Genomic DNA, 17,479 nt, shown 5'->3' on the forward strand with positions numbered 1-17,479 from the left:
TCTACTCTTAGACATACATAAATCAACTCTTAGACATACATTTAGATATTTAACAATAGTCAAAGTACCCCAAATCTAATCAATTCACAGTCTTTTTTGATCGAAATTGATTTAAATGACGCTTAAAGTAGCCTCACACCTCGGGAATCTGGTCCATTGATTTTATTCCAATGTAATCCCAAAAAAGCGGGACTCATGGAATTTCATCGCGAAAAGTTAAAAAATCCTGACCAATTTATAGTCTGGTTTACAGCTTGGACTCTCGGAGATTTCCGCCGGATTGAATTTTAAATCGGGCCGAATTTATATTTTTTCATGACGGAATTCAATAAATCTCGTCCACACAAATGGAGCGAAATTTGCAGACAGGCTCCAAATGTGTGAACTAGCTTTAAAGTGCGTGGGGACCTTAAATCTAGCCTTTAATCTGACCAAATTTTCCCTCGATTTGAAGCTGCCTTAAACTAGATTTTGTTCAGTTGATTCAAACATTATTTTTTTCATGCCGTCGTTTTTTTTACAGTGGATGATTTCGAAATATTCAGAATTATTCAGAAAGACTGAATGATTCAGAAAGAATCAAATGATTGAACAATATGTGGTGAAGCAGATTTGAAAAAAATTAAAGTACCTTCTTCGGAAGATTCAAAAAAAAATAATCGAAAATTAACTTAATCTGAAAATTTGAATGTTTGTTCCTGCGCTATATATTATTGACGTTGAGGAGTGTCCTGATTTTCAGGAAATACTTGCCTACCAAGTTACTAATTTCGTTCAATTCACTGATGAAATTGGACAAATTTTAATGCCTCCGGAATAAGCAGAAACAATCATAGACTGTATAAAAAATCTCCCGGGGAAGCACCTACTATCATTAACTGTTAAAAACCTAAAGAAAAGTCGATCAATGGAAAATACAAAACGACATAGATAGAATTCTTTTAAAAACAGCACTAATAACAGAACATGTCACACTTTTTTTATTGGTTTAGTCCACTTTCTTTGGTAAGAGATGAGCCAGCCGAGGGCTGTAAATCTCTCCAATAATGACGCAAAAAAACACTTTCTATGTATGATCTATGTAGAATCAATGAAAAAACGGGACAAATTGAGTATTTTTTAGATTACGACGGGACAGCACAAAAAGGTCTAAAAAACGGGACTGTCCCGTTAAATACGGTACGTATGGTCAGCCTACTCTTATTTGATGCTTGTCCCAAATCTGACATCAATGAGCAAATACCTATTAAATCTTTCAGAAATTGTACTATTGCAAAACTTTTGATTTACAAGACTTACTCGTGGTTTTAAATCTTCATTTTATTAAATTGAAAAGGTCTTCTAGGGAAATTTTATCGTTTTTTGAATGACTAACAGCTCAATTCCACCCCGATTTACGGCACTAGCTAAGTAAAGAGATTTTTCCCTATGCAGTCTGAAGAGCGAATCTCTCAAATGTAGCAAACCGCGCGTTTTTAACGACTCTACCTATTGGTTCAGATCGGTGCAAGTAACGAGCTCAGCCACAGTAAACAGCTAATAGTCGCCAGTAGTGCAACGGCACATGACTAAAGAGCGCTGTCTCAGTTAGTCTCACGCGAATGTTTAATTCGTTGTCAGCGATAAATCATAAAGTGTTCGATAGTTGTACGGTCCAATAGTAATTTTGACGCGCACCGTTCCTCTCGAGATGATATCAGGAAAACATTAGTGACGAATATAAAGTGTAATAAAAGTACTCAAAACTGTACCCTTTATCAGGGGCTTCAACAGTGTTTGGTTCGTTTGATTTCTATAGTGACATTGTAGCAATATTGAACAATTTATTTTGTGTCCTACCGGTCATCCATAACAGAAGCAAAAATCTTTTGAAAACAACCAAAAATATGGGCTGTGCATCATCAAAATCCAAGTCGCCCAAACCATCTAATGGGGAAATTACGGGTAAGTCAGGCCAACATAACACAATCAAAGTAACCCAGTCCAAATGTTCGAAGCGTAGTGTGGAAAAAATGTAGACCAGCGAACCATGACAAAGTTGATGCTGCCCGCGCCAGGTGGCTTGTCTATACACAAGACATGATGTCTGCTAGCGCGAATCCTTGGCGCGGTGCGTGTTTCTTGTTTTGCACTACTGGAGGGGAGACCTTGAAAAGATCAGCCTTTGCGATCGCAAACCTTTGTGGTAGTTGTTAAATCATAGACATTAAAGAGCATGACACGTAATGAATGAGCTCCTAGCGCGAATGTTGAGGTGCGTCGTTATCCGCGAAATTGAAAGTGAAACAAAAAATCGTAGTTTCCTGCAATTCGCTACGAATTTTGGAAATAAAAGAAGCAGGTTTATAAAGCATGCGTTTCAAGCATTTAATTTGGCATGCTTTATCTTTACGGGTGCTTACTTGTCTCTTGTAACGCATCCCATCAATAAGTTCAGAATGGGGTATAAATTGTAGCAGAAACAGGCAGTTTCTAAACATTAATTAGGTATGTAGGTGAAACATGGTGAATTCATAGTCATATTTCTAAGTAAACCTCTGAATTTCTGGGTGTTTTAATTTAATGCTGGGTAAATTGAGCCACCGAAAAATAATATACAAAATATAATTATAATTTGCTAAAATTGTCACACTCTTCTGCACAATATTTTGCACTACTTAAAACATGTTTGTACCAATTTAAAGTGAGAACTGTGAAAGGTTCTGATTTGCTTTCGATGAAGCTATTTCAATTTTATGCCCGCGTCATTATAATACAATGATCCAGAATCTTTGTGTTTTCTCAGCTTCTGTCTTGCAAGTGAAATAATAATAGCAATGAAATTCCAATTCCAATAAATTGCCAATTGTTACGAATATTTAGAACAGACTTGTCCCGATCGATATAGTGTAAAATCATCACTGTTTTATTATGAATTAATTATTACGAACTATTTATATGAGAAACTGCGGTTGTTCATTTTTAATGTTTGCCACGAAAACAGCAAAAATTGTTTTAAAACAAAATTACATAGAATTTGATTTCATCAAAACAATCTAACATTCAGCAAAAAATATTTGATAGATAAAAAATATTTGATAGATAAAAATAAAGGCAGAAAAAGTAAGGTACACGGCTAATTTGTAATTAAAACTGATCTTACCGTTGAAAAAAGCACAACTGTGGGAAAAATACGATTGTTGTACACAACATGGGAAAGAATAAGATACTTACATAGTATTTTGCGAGTTCTGTAAGTTTTAATTTACACGAACAAATGAATATTAGTAATAATTTAAATTTCAAGAGTAGGTAATAAAATACATTTTATAAATATTAAATTAGTAAATGAACTAACTATAATTTGATCTTGTCATAAGACGAGTTTGTACAATCCCCTTGAATTCCACCACTTAATTGTATCTTGACAGATACGTATTTCGACCTCAACAGTAAGACCGTCTTCAGTGTCTCGTACTTGACTCGACTTCAGTGTCTTGTACTTGACTCGACTTCAGTGTCTTGTACTTGACTCGACAAATAGGGTAACAATCCAGACCAGTACTCACACATAAGCAGGTGGCAACAATCCACTAATTTCATTCTGAGTCTTCAGTTAGTCTTGTGGGCAAAGGCGTAGAATTGCCAATCCGGAGATAGCGAGTTGGTTTCTCGGTCCGAACTAGGACATTTTTCGGTAGGGGACATTCACGGCTCTCTGGGCAGAGTGTATCAATTTTTCTTGCCACACAAAATATAATGGTAGGCATAGAAAAGCTTTAAATTAATAATTGAGAAAATTATAATAGAATAGGGTAAAGTGCCCAATAGTGGAACCCCCACCCAATAGTGGACCCTCCAGCCATTTTTGCATTATTACAGCACAATCTAAGCATTTTGCTATGAAATTCCATCGGAAGAACCTACCTTACAGTCCTATTATTTGATTACATGCATTGGAAATGCTATAGAAATTAAAATTAGATGATTTTTTACAATTTTATAAAAATTAAACACGAGAGTGTCCATTATAGGAATATTTTGGGGGGTCCATAATAGGGAAGAAGAACGTCCCGAAACGGAACATAAAAATTAAATGAAGTGTCGACTATAGGGATGCAATTTCCTATTATGAACCCCCAGGGGGTCTACTATAGGGCGAGTTCAGTCAGACTTTAAAATGTTAATATCAACGAATAACGTCGAGTATTTGAGTGTTTTATGTACGTATCGCGAAGACGAGATGCAGAGCATGATGTTAAATATCCACTCTTTATGCCAGGAACAGCAAAATTTCGTTACTAGGGGGTCTACTATTGGGCATTTTACCCTACTAAGTTAACAAGCAGGCCAAGTTCCAGTTGGAATGTAGAGTCATACAAGAAGAAGAAATTTCATTCTTGAAAGTTACGATTGTCGTGAGTATGGAAAAAGCTATTTTATTGTAAATAATGATCTCAAGACAGTGATTAAATAGTTAGATAAAACAACTTACTTTTTCGAACTAAACTTTTATTCTGACAAGATTTGTTGCAGAAATTTCTATAAGCATTTTCGCAATTTTTCAGTGTAGATTTCCAGGAATTTCAGTGGAAATCTTCGAGAATGCCTACAGATATTTATCATTCGCGTACAAATTCCTCAAATTTATTCTTCTCTCGGTGACGGTATATATATAATCGGTATATATATATACAATCGGTATATAAATTTGATCCGTTACGCGAAAACCGACAAATCGGCACAGTCGTAACAATCCTGTAATCAGAAAGGAAATAATCAATTCATATGAAACATTCAAACTCAGTCAAGCATCATGAAGTTCGACTTGCCAACAAGCTGAATCAAAACTCAGTGGTTACGAGGATGCCTGCCTCCGGTGCATTCTCGAGTTCCTTTGAAACAAGCAGAGGGTTACGGCAGGGATTGACACTAGTGGTACGATTGTAACAAAGTCCATTCAGCTAATTGGTTTCGCCGACATTAGACTAAAGTGAGTCAAGCGATTCGCACTAGTCACCGGGTTATTTAAAATAAAAATTAAAAAAAAAATGCGTCAGTGATGAAATTGAAGAGGTTGGAAAATGCATGTACTTGGGCTAACTGGTGACCACCGAAAACGATACCAGCAAAGAAATTCGGAGACGATGCGATGCGCAAGACGTTTTGGTCGAATAAACACTCATTTAATCGATACCCCACTACGGGCTTGAGACCAGGACAATGCTCGTGGAGGACTTGGAATTTCCGAAAGAAAAGTGCCATCTATGGATGGAAGACGGTGACGAATAAACCACGAACTACATCAGCTACTGAGAAGACCACCATGGGTGGTTGAAGAATATTAAGGTAATAATTTAGGGCTTTCTTATTTTTCTTTGATAAACTGTAGACATCATAGTCACTAGTCGTGAGCGGCCAAGAAATAATAAATATAGCTCTTCAATTGAATAGATTTCTTGGCACTAGAAAACTCACTTGTCATAAGACGAGTTTGTACCAGGGATGCCAGATGCAATTTTTAGAAGTCTGTATTAGTCTCAGCAAAATGTCTGTATTAGACCTGTGCGCCGCCGCGCCGCGCCGCCGCCGCCGATGGTTTTACTCACGCCGCCGCCGCCGACAATTTTGGGTCGGCGCGCCGCCGATCATAATTTTGCCACGCCGATGACTAATCGTAATAAAAAAAATCAATTAACTTAAGTCGAGTCGAGTAAAGTACAAACTGAAGATGGCCTTACAGTTGAAGACGAAATACGTATCTGTAAAGCAATACAACGTAGTGGAGTTTATTGGAATAGTACTAAACTCGTCTTATGATAGTTCATAAATGGTGAAAAGGTGGAAATCGTCAGAATTCAATTTGAAATCTACCTTACGAGATGATGTCTCTAAGTCAGTGTGGTGAAATACATTGTCTGGCTGGATTAATAAATATGTTGGTTAATTAGTTTATGAGTTTGCATAAGGCTTCATCTAGTGGATTTCTTTTACCAAGTAGAATAACACATACAGTGTTTAACTGATCTTTAGAATTCGTCTAAGCCTAAGATGACTTTAGAAATTCTTTTTTCTCCGAAAACTCCTTCAGAATTTACATTACGAATTTCTTCAGAACATCATTTACGAATTTCTTTAGGAAATTCCTTATGGAATGTATACAAAAAAAAATATTTCAGGAATTCCTACGAAAAATAAGCTAGAAATTCGTTCCAAGACTCCTTAAGGAATTCCTCTAGAAATTCTATAATGAATTTCTTCGGAAATTGTTTATCAACACTTTTTTTAAGCAATGCCTCCGAATTTTTTTTTGAGAATTACATCGGAAATTTCTCCTATGAATTTTTTTCTGCAATTATTCCATGAATTCCTTAAATTAATTCTTCCAGATATTACATAAAAGACTTCTCAGAACTTTTCAAGGAACTTCTTCGGAACTTCTACCAGCAATTCCTTTAAAACATTCTTCGGGAATCCTTCCAGAACTTCCTGCAGGAATTCCTCTAAAAATGCTTTCACGAGTTCATTCCGAAATTCTTTTTGTAATACCTTGGTAATTTTTCAGTGTTTAATGTTTATTTTTTTGTTTTACTCTTTCGAAAATTCAATTAGTAACTCTATCGAAAACTATTTCATTCTCTAATTATTTTTCAAAGGATTTCCGGAAAGAAATTCCAAAAGAATTTCTTAAGAAATGTACGAGGGAATCTTGGAGGCTTTTCGAAGAAACTTTTAAAGAAATCTATGAAATATCAGAAATATCAGAAGGAATTCTTGGCGGATTTTTTTAGATTATTTAAGGAAAAAAATCGTGAGGAGTTCTCAAATGATTTTTGCCTTTCTCGTACAACAAAGTTGTACCAGAAGGCTATAATTTCACTCCAAAAGCCAGATTTTGATAGAAGGCTCGGAGACCCATAGTGTTATATACCAATCGACTCAGCTCGAAAACTGAGCACATGTCTGACTGTGTGTGTGTGTGTGTGTTGCCCCGGGAATTTTTTATTGTTAAACACGTTTCATATAGAAGGACTTGACCGATTCGAGTGCAACTAGTTTCATTCGACGGAGAAACTTTCCTAGTTCGACACTATTGATTTTGTTTGCTAATAACTCATTCGATTTGAATAATATTTCTATTTTTCTTTTAACAAATACGCTGTTTACATGCACACTTTAAGTCATTAATCAATTTAGCCATGACGCAATCCATTACTCTCATAATAATTGCTTAAAAATTACTCAATTATTAAGTAATTTATAAGCAGCGTGATAGAGTTGCATCAAATATTTTAACCGCCAAGATGTAGGCAATTAGCACAGCATTTACAACATTAATTCGAATCCAACATATCGAATCGAGAAAGGCATAATCACCACTTGGGGATAAATTTGGGTTTTTGGAGAAGTTTTTGAAGAAATTCCTGGAGGGTGTAGGATAGGGTGGCTCAAATTAGTATGTGAAAAACTTTTTTCATTTTTTTTTATGGGCCTAATGGGCCTCTTATTCGGTTCTATTTGTTGCCTTAATGCTCTGGACAAAATTTCAGCCAAATCGGTCAACGTTTGGGCGGTGCTGAACTCGTTGGAAATTTATATGGAAAAATGTATCCAGAAACATCCAAAAACAGTGATTTGCAGTTAGACGGCACAATTTACGATGAAGAATTGTGATACTCATTCAGATCGTGAAGCATTTAATACAGAATGTTATGCTGAAAACCGCGAAAAGATTAGAGTTTGTGCGGCGAAGTTATTAGCATTTCTCTGAAGAGGGGTTTGAGCAAATTTCGTTTCTTTTAAAACTTTGAAAAGAAATAAATTCACCCCTACAACACTCCAGTAAAATGCTAATATCTTTGCCTAAAAAACTCTAATCTTCTCGCGGTTTTCAGCATGACAATCTGTATTCAATTCTACAAGAACGTCTCACTATTCACTTCGCGCTTCTCAATTTCTACAGTGAGAAGAGAAAAATGAAGAAAAAGAAGTGAGACATCTCACTACTCACTTTCATTTCTCACTGTTCCCTGTAAAAAGTGAGAATTGAGACGTCTTCCTTTTCACTCCTCATTTACCACTTATCGTTGTAAAAAATGAGAAGCATGAAATGAATAATGAGATGTCTCATTACCCGCTTCGTCCAACTCACTTTTCACAATAAAGAGAATAGTGAGACGTCTCACTTCTCACTCTTTATTTATCTCTTCTCATTGTAGAAAGTGAGACGTGGGATGACTCACTTCCCATTTCTCACTTCTCACTGTGAAAAGTTAGTAGTGCGAAGTAGGTAGTGAGACGTCTCACTACTCACCTCATGCTTCTCACTTTGTACAGTTAGAAGTGAGAAATAAGGAGTGAGAATTGAGACGTCTCTCTACACATTCCTAATTTCTCACTTTTCAAATAAACTATTCGGCCAAATGACCTATTAGGCTAAATGTCTTATTCGGCCAAATGTCCTATTCAGCCAAATTACTCCTACGGCTAAACGACGTTTTCGGCCAAATGACCCTTTCGGCCAAATGACCCCATAAGCCAAATGACCCTTTCGGCCCAAAGACGCGTTTGGCCAAATTACCCTTCGGCCAAACAACCTTTTTGACCAAATGACCCTTTCAGCCGAACGACCCTTTCGGCCAAATTACCATTTCTGCCAAACGACCCTTTCAGCCAATCGACCCTTTCGCCCAAATGACTTTCGGTAAAATGGTATATTCGGCCAAACAACTTTCAGCCAAATGACATTGGCAAAAAGATGCAGTGTTTGAGCAGAAAATACTGCGCGGTGGAGAATAGTAAATGGCGCAGACTAACGAATGAATCACGATTGTACCAAGTTTATTAAAATGCAGACAAAGGCAAGCTGATAAAATATGGCAGATTACAGTGGGCTGAAAATGTACTGTGTATGCTGGAAGAGAGACCAGCAAAAAACCTTCCGGGAGTGTGGAAGAGGACGTTGGCTCCGGGGTAGACCCCGGACTCGGTGGCTGTGTGCAATCGAGGAAGATGCTCGTGCAGCCGGTGTGCAGGGAGACTGGCGACAGGCGGCCCAAGAACAAGCAACCTGGAATACGAAATTAAATTAGGTTTTCCTCGGAGACGAGCCAGCCTCGGGCTGAAAGTCTCCTTAATAAAGACACAAAAAAAAAGGCTTTCCTCCGAACAATACGGAATGTACGACCATCATAGGCATAGGTAAATTTAGAATGAAATTTTTGGACATTTTCCTCAGGAATTTCTTCACGACATTCTCCATTTCTTTTGATTTTTTTTAGGATCCCTTCAGATATTCATTCAACGCTCCTTTAAAAATTTATTGGGAAATTTATTTGAAATTCTGTTAGGACTTTAAAAATATCAGTGAGGATTTCTTCGAAATTTTCCTGAAGCTATTGATTTTTCTTTGGAAATTCCTTTAGTTCTCACAGTTTTTTCGGAAATTTCTTCAAAAATGTTGCTAGATTGCCTTGAAAAACTTTATCCGACATTACTTCAGGAAATCGTTTGGAAATTCCTTTGGAAAACTCTTTTAGGAATTCCATCGGAAATTAGTTCATTGTTGAATAAAATTCCGAATGAATTCCTGCAGGATTAGCTCTAATAAAGGAATTTTTCAAAGAGAACGTGAATGGATTTTAGAATGAATACCTATACAAATTTCTGTAGGAATTCTAATAGAATTTTACGAAGGAATTCCTTATGAACTTTACTAAGAAATGTCTGTAGAAATTTCCCAAAAAAAACTTCTAGTTTCCTCCAAAAATTCCTTCAGGGACTATATCAAGAACTTTTTTAGCATATTTAACCAAATTTCAGGAAAAAAATTAAATTTGGTTGGTCATCCCCAGTCTTACTCAGCTAGTATTTATTTTTATTTATGTTGATCATAACATTTTAACATAAATAACATTTTGAAATCAGGTAATGATTAGTGTCGTAGAAAATTGACTATTTTGACTATTTGTGTTGCTTGATGATCGTCAAACGTAGAATATTGCAATTTTAATCCACTGAAATTGATTTGTATATGGGCGATTCCTGTCGTGTGAATCAAAACCGCATGAATCCAAAAACCCGCATTAAAATTGATTTTTCCAGTCATTGATTTTTTCATCCACGCCGGTTCACGCCGCCGCCGCCGCCGCCGATGAAAGTCAACGGCGCGCCGCCGTGACGCCGCCGCCGCCGGGACAAAAGTGACCACCACGCCGCCGCCGCCGATGATGTGACCGGCGCACAGGTCTACTGTATTTGTCTGTATGGAGTTCATAAGGTACATGAATTAGAAAATTATTTAAAAATCATGCACTTTTTACAACGTAGAATATCGAAGTTTCAAGAATCAAAATGTCGGTGTAGGACTTAGTCGCGTCAAGTATGATATACTAAAGTCAAGTAAGGTTGCTGTTGAGGTTGAAATACGTATTTTTTTAAACTACTCTAAAGTTACAATCAAGTGGTGGAATTAAACGGGATAATACTTTTCTTATCTTATGCTAAGTGAAGATATTCCACTACAAAGCTCTAAATAATGTTCTTATCAATATGTATGTTGTTCATTAGCATAAATTGATAATATATACGCAAATTTCTAACTGAAAATCCATTGGGATGTTCAAAAGAGTTCATTTCGGAGGAGAGGCACAGAAGGTATAAATCCGTTTAGAAACCCAAAGAACGAAACGGACATCTTTTGGGTTTACAAACAGAGTAAACCTTTGGTCTTTCGAACTTTTTTGGGCTTCCGAACAGAGCTCTGTTTGCGCTTTTGAACAAAATCGTTTCGACTTCCGAACGTAATCTTTTAAGGCTTCGGAATCCCAAAAGGATATCCCTTTTACAGAAACAGAAAAGATGCATTCAGATCAAGATTCAGAAGCCCAAATGGCTCCACTTGGAATTTCAAAAAAAAACCTTTCGAAATTTTAAGCCCGAGTCCGTTTGAAAGTAAAGTCCAAAATAATTTCGTAAATTTTTCCCAACAAGGTTTCGTTCGGAAATCCAAAAGAATTTTGTTTAGGAAGCCCAAAAGAATTTCTTCCAGAATCCTAAATAATTTCTTTCTGAAACTCAGAGAAAGGTCTTGTTTTCGGTTTACAAACCGTTATTTTTTGGTTTTCTGAACGGAGCTCTTTTCGGCTTTTGGAAAGATCTCTCCTAGGTTTCGAATCGATTCCTTTCGCGCTTCCTAAACAAATCCTGTTAGAGCTTCGGTAGGAAATCTATAAGTATTCTAATCAGAATCTCTTGCCCAGAAGCAGAAAAAGATTCCGTTCAGAAGCCCAGCAAAATGAAAATGATGACGATTTGATGATTGTTTGTGCTTCCCGTACCCCCTTAAGGTCACTCCTCACCAATCCAAGTTTCAAAGTGCTCGCGTTTTCGGGGACACACCACTCGACACACCACACGACACCACTAGTGGCAAATCACTTGGTAACCTAACAATGAGTGGAGATATATCAGCTTCCACACTGATATTCTTCCCTCCCCCTTCATACGGGAGCTTGGCAGAAGGAAGGTCGTGCGAAATGTGCCATCACAAATATTGCCCTCCGCTCGCTTTCAAATCGACTTCTATAAAAACATTCTTCATGCCTGCCCAGGGAATCAATTTTTCTGGAATGCGCGTGCGAAACAAGCGACAAAGGCGAACCAACGACATAGCTTTGTTTTTGTCGGTGATAATAATGACAAAGATCCGAAAAATTTTGTCAGCAACAAAAAAGAAGACAATCTTGTCGCTAACTTTTAAATCCCGTTATTTTGCATTATTTCTACAGCAAATTTCGGTTTTATGCTATCATAGTTTCTGCTTTTATGGAAATATTGGAGAATCGAACAATGATTACAAAATTAGCATCGTATTTTCGGAAATATAAGAGCATGCAAGGCATATGATTCTTGTCATATTGTGTTCGGGTTCGGATAAAGGTTTGTCGCTAGGTGCGTTTGTCAGTAACAAACTCTGTTGACGACAAAGAGTATATTGTTAGGCGTTGCCCGAATATTGATTCCCTGTGCCTGCCGTATCCTAACGGAACTATCAATTCTATACTTTCGCCTCTAATTCTATCATGAACATGTACGTCTAAGTTTGGAAGATGATATTAGCATTTCCATATCATTAACAATGAGTGTTGTTGCCACACGCTGTTAGAAAAATCTTTTCAGACATTTGGAAAATTAAGTCCGCTATGAGAATGGAGCTCTGATACACTGCATGAGATGCTTTGATACTTTCTCGCCTCCATCCCAGCAACTTGAAAGCAGAGTGAATAAAGCAAAACACAAAAGCAAAACACATCGCTCGTTGTTTACGCAGCAACGATCGCTCATAATCGTTGTTTGGTATCCATCTGAGCAAGCACAACTCACTGGCATAGGATGCTATGATTGAATTAGATCAATGCTCGTCGGCTTCACTCACGCTTTCAAGCCTGCGCCTGCGTATCGAGTGGTGTGCCCCCGAAAACGCGAGCACTTTTAAACTTGGATTCCGTGAGGAGTGACCTTAATCTCATTTCCCAACTGGCTGTAAAGGACTTGGTCGGCATCGTTATTAATCTAGATTTGTGAGCTGCTGAAACGTGACTTCGAGAAAAAGTGATAATTCCAAAATTCTATTCATTTGCATCGTATAGGGGATTTTACACGAGTTCTGATAAATCACGGAGTAGCAATCATTGAATGTGCAGTAAGTCTAAGCTAAGCTAAGCGAGAAAGTTTATTTTAACCTATTAGTTAGTCGGCCTTTAACAGCCAGGAACTCAAGTCAGCACTACACTATCCAAGATGGCCCAGGGCCCATAGGTCTGGGACTCCTTTAGAATACTGAGATGGTGTAAATCACTTGTATATGACACATCCCGGCGTGACATTACAACGCTTTGACGTTGACGTTTTGAAGAAAACTTGCATGAAACACCATGGTGTAACACCATGCAGTAAGCATATGTATATTATTACATATTCTGAACTTGCAGAATTTAGGATCGAATGGATATATAACGGGTAGCCACTAAACAACGGGAATTTCACACTTTTACTCCAACGTGTTCAGTTTTTGCCTTTCTCGTACAACAAAGTTGTACCAGAAGGCTATAATTTCACTCCAAAAGCCAAATTTTGATAGAAGGCTCGGAGACCCATAGTGTTATATACCAATCTACTCAGCTCGAAAAACTGAGCACATGTCTGACTGTGTGTGTGTGTGTAGCCCCGGGAATTTTTTATTGTTAAACACGTTTCATATAGAAGGACTTGACCGATTCGAGTGCAACTAATTTCATTCGACGGAGAAACTTTCCTAGTTGGACACTATTGTTTTTGTTTGCTAATATCTCATGCGGTTTGAATAATATTTCTATTTTTCTTTTATCAAATACGCTGTGTACATGTACATTTTAAATCATTAATCAATTTAGCCGTGACGCAATCCATTACTCTCATAGTTGAGTTATTTTTAAGCAGCGTGATATAATCGCATCAAAGCTATTAACCGCCTAAATGTAGGCAATTTACGTTGCATTTACCATACTAATTCGAATTCAACACATTGAATCGAGAAAGGCATAATCACCACTGGGGGATAAATTTGGTTTTTTTTTAAAACATGCCGTCAAAACAGGAACGCATTGCACAATTCTAATTCCAACTACACGGTGGACAATTTTAAACGTGAAAATGTTTCGAAAACTGGTAAAAGATTTTTGTTCAACTGAGCTCCAGTGTACACAAAGGTGATTAGAAGGCCAAAAACACGAAGCAACTCATCAGTAGGATCAGAAGCATCATCCGGAAATAGCAGCCATCCAGCAGTCATGTGATACCTGCAAGATACAACTACGCCGCACGGCGGAACAAGGACCATATGCTATAATTCATTAATCTAAGTTTAAAGACTAAAGCCAATCTCTTTATTTAACGTATATCAGATTGCACTGTATTGCTTTGTAGTTTTCTTGAATAGCGTTACAAATAAGACAATAAAGCAGTGTTTGCTTAGCTAGGGCATATTGCCCCCCTTCCCCTATGTGTAGGACAATGGCTTTCTGGGAAGCAATTTGCTGTGTGACGTTACAACGCGCGTGAATTCGTGATTTTGTACCTCGACTTAAACATGGTTAATTCTCTGCTCTGTTCGTTATTTCACTCCAAAAATAATTAACATCCTTCAAATATATGAGGATAATGACCCTACAGGGTAAAATGCCTAAAATACGGACTAAGTTTGTTTTATTCGACATCAACATTTCGTGACGTTACAACGCGAGGTGCTTTAAAAACAGGTTTTTCAATGCGTTGTAACGTGGCTAAAGCTTTTCGAAACTTTCGAAAAACATCTCATAGAGAAATCATAAATCAACAACTTTGATTTGGCTTAGCTTAATCGTTCAAATAAGGTAAGATTGATTTTAATAATCATGTTTTATCATTATAACTGATGAATTGAAAAAAACAAGTTTGAGTTACTTACATTGACTATATAACAGAATAGAAACTCAAAGATTACAAAAAAACGGTCAAAAATATTGCAAAGAATGTTTGTCATTTTGATCTACATTGAATTTCCCAGTTGGTTGGTTGATTTCTCGGATTTTCCCCGGTCAAGTCAGATGCCCCGTTTTTTCCCGGTTTTCCCGACTGGATGGACACCCTGTTTTAGTTTTACATTCACTATGAACTACGACGCGATGATGCTAGCTTGTTTTTCTATCCTATGAATAATTTAAAAATAATACAAATAATTCTTTTTATTCGGTCGTTTCGAAAGGGTGATTTTAATTTACAACCAATTGCGCAATGTTTCCAATTTTTGTTTTTACATAATTCAAAGGAAAAAAGGAAAATTAGGTAAAAATTAATATACTGTTGAGCGCAAAACTAAGAAAATACAAATCGTGTAAAAACAAAATAGCTCTGGCATATTTCATTGAAACAATCAATAACAACAAAAAAACAAGGATAACAATCTTTTTTTTTTTGGGTATCCAGCTGGAGCTATCTGGTAGCTTAAATTGTCAAGACTGGACCCGAACAGAAGTTTTGCTTCTACTAGGACCAATACTTAGAAGAACTAGTCTATGTTGACCACTTGAACACTATTTGTTTGAGTATTGTGATAGCTAGCAGAATCTCAAAATTTCTGTTGTAGTACAGATTTCTCATTTACACTTCTCCATTGTTGTTTTCCCGTCAGTCTGTCAAGGAAATAATTTAAACACACAGCAAATATAGTATATTACCAATATAGTCCACTCTGTCTGATTTGAAGAGACAATGCAGTAGCGCCGCGGTGTCACAAAAGGCAAGCAATGTAGTGAAGAGACATTCCGAGGGGTGCTTAAACGTATAATTCAATATGCAACATAACATTTCAAAATGATATGCTAGAAATCATCCCATGACCCCATTTTGATATCTGAGTTTAAAAATAGAATTAAAAGAAATGTAATTCAAATTTTCAAAAATTGTAAAATTAGTGTAATTTTCGCAATTAACGCACCTCTTGGCTATCGTTTTTAGGCGTTAGTTGCCTTTTGTGACGCAAGATGGTGTTAATGTGCTATCTCTTGCCTAATATATGGGGATTTACGAAGTGGACTATATTGGTAATAGAGTATATTTGCACACAGTTTTAAACACACAACGATGGTTATCTGGTGATTTGAAATGTAAAATTTGTGCAGAATTTAAATGTAAAGTTTAGTTTATAGTTTCTTGGAGCCGACAATCAGTACCTAAAGGCAGTCTAAGTTGACAACGGGTGATACCGTTGCCACCTCCAAGTAACACTTCTTGAAATAGGGATATAATTAGATATTATGTTATTGCTTATACCAACATTATTTAAATGGCGAAACACAAGACTAGACCTTAACATAAGTGCTACCGTTACTAGTACCAATATTTAGCACAATTAGTTTATGATCATGCGGTGAACACTGTTTGTATTGAGTATCGCGTAGTAGCATATTGTCGAAATGTCTGTTATTGTTTATAATTTATATTTTGTAGTAATTGTACAGTATTTCTGTCAATTGTTAATCCGGATCAATAAATAGTTACAACGAAAGTGAATTAGTTTAACGTGGAGTAGAACATAGGGTTTCTTGGATATGACATTAGATACCTAGAAGCAGTCTATGTTGACAACGGGTGGTAATATTGCCACCTCCAAGTAACCAATCTTGAATAAAAATGTAATGAAATTTTTCAGATTGTGATCAAATCAGCGAAATTCGGCAAATTTTGTTATGGTAATAAGATATAGGGTAAATCACTACTTGGGCCTATGGACCCCATTCCCGGCTCACTGCACAGAAAGCTAATGATTTATACTGTTTAGTAGCCGTAGGTTTATGATTGATCATTTTAAAAAAGTCTCCTATTTATCTCGCACAATACTCAATATTTTTCAACCATTTATTTCACTCCTAATCGATCCAATTATTGAAAATAAAAATGTAGATTTCAAACTTTTGCTCTTCGTTGCAACACCACTGAGCCGGAGTGATTCTTTCCACTTTTACAAAACGGTATCATCAAATAAACACCTACCTGAAAATCGTCACAGTGCTCGATACAACCATTGCTTCAGGCTGTTTATCACCACACACTAATGCTAAACTCACGCACTTCAATCTTTTGTAATTGTTCGTATCACTAGATTTTGTATAAACATATTGGAATACATTTAAAAATGTATCCTAAAACCGAACAAAAAATCACCTCGGCCCAAGAACTTCTAGCTGTACAGTGCTGCCAAAAGGCCATAAGTCTTATTTTAGTATGAAGATAATCCTTATTCGTTAATAGGAAAACTGTCTAATACGTTGACGTTATCATGTTATTTATAATTCTCTCGATTTCAAAAGGTGGAAAAGATATTGTTTTTAAGTGTTTGGAAGAAATTTGGATGAGTAAACATATCTTCTCAACCAAATAAAAATGATTATGAATAATACCATCTGGCATCTTGTTGTCGTGGAACGTGCATATTTTTGTTTACGTCGCATTTTCTACCGTCCCGAGAGAGAGAATGAGAGTAAGATGTTGAGAGATTGAGTAAAATATTGCGTATGCCGAGGAGATTTGGGGTATGCCGGATAAGCAATCGCCTATGACTGAAATGAGTGCTGCACCATGTTAATTTAAATCAAATAAAAGCTTTTTCAAGCGGTGTTTAGCAAGAATAACTATTTTTGAAGCAGAGGTGAACCCTATCGCAATATTACACGGCCCACAAAATTCAGAAAAGTTGCCCCTAGTCATAAATATCAATTAAATAATGCAGTCGTGCGCATGTTAGGCCGGGAATGGGGTGAGAAACCCTATTCGCTTAAGAGTTGCCTTCATATTTCACACATAGAAACAGGGTTTTGAATAATTGTGTATTTCGTTAAGTCCATCATAATATCTGAGTTCTAAGTAACGTCCGATGCTAAAGTTATATGAGTTTAATAAATAGTCAGTATTTTTTTTTCAATAT

General features: G+C 36.7%; 1 protein-coding gene across 1 annotated transcript in view; it reads left to right on the top strand.

Annotated features, from left to right (window-relative positions):
• The first annotated feature begins 1,508 nt into the window (after window positions 1-1,508).
• LOC134224405 (apoptosis-inducing factor 3-like) overlaps window positions 1,509-17,479 on the top strand; it is a 29,927-nt gene continuing 13,956 nt past the window's right edge. Inside the window, exons 1-2 of the mRNA XM_062703736.1 lie at window positions 1,509-1,779; window positions 1,856-1,944. Of these exons, the coding sequence (XP_062559720.1) occupies window positions 1,887-1,944 (58 nt within the window). The 5' untranslated portion in view covers window positions 1,509-1,779; window positions 1,856-1,886. The remainder of the gene's footprint in view (window positions 1,780-1,855; window positions 1,945-17,479) is intronic.

The sequence above is a fragment of the Armigeres subalbatus genome, chromosome 3 (genome assembly GCF_024139115.2).
Source record: "Armigeres subalbatus isolate Guangzhou_Male chromosome 3, GZ_Asu_2, whole genome shotgun sequence".
NCBI classification, from domain to species: Eukaryota; Metazoa; Arthropoda; class Insecta; order Diptera; family Culicidae; genus Armigeres; species Armigeres subalbatus.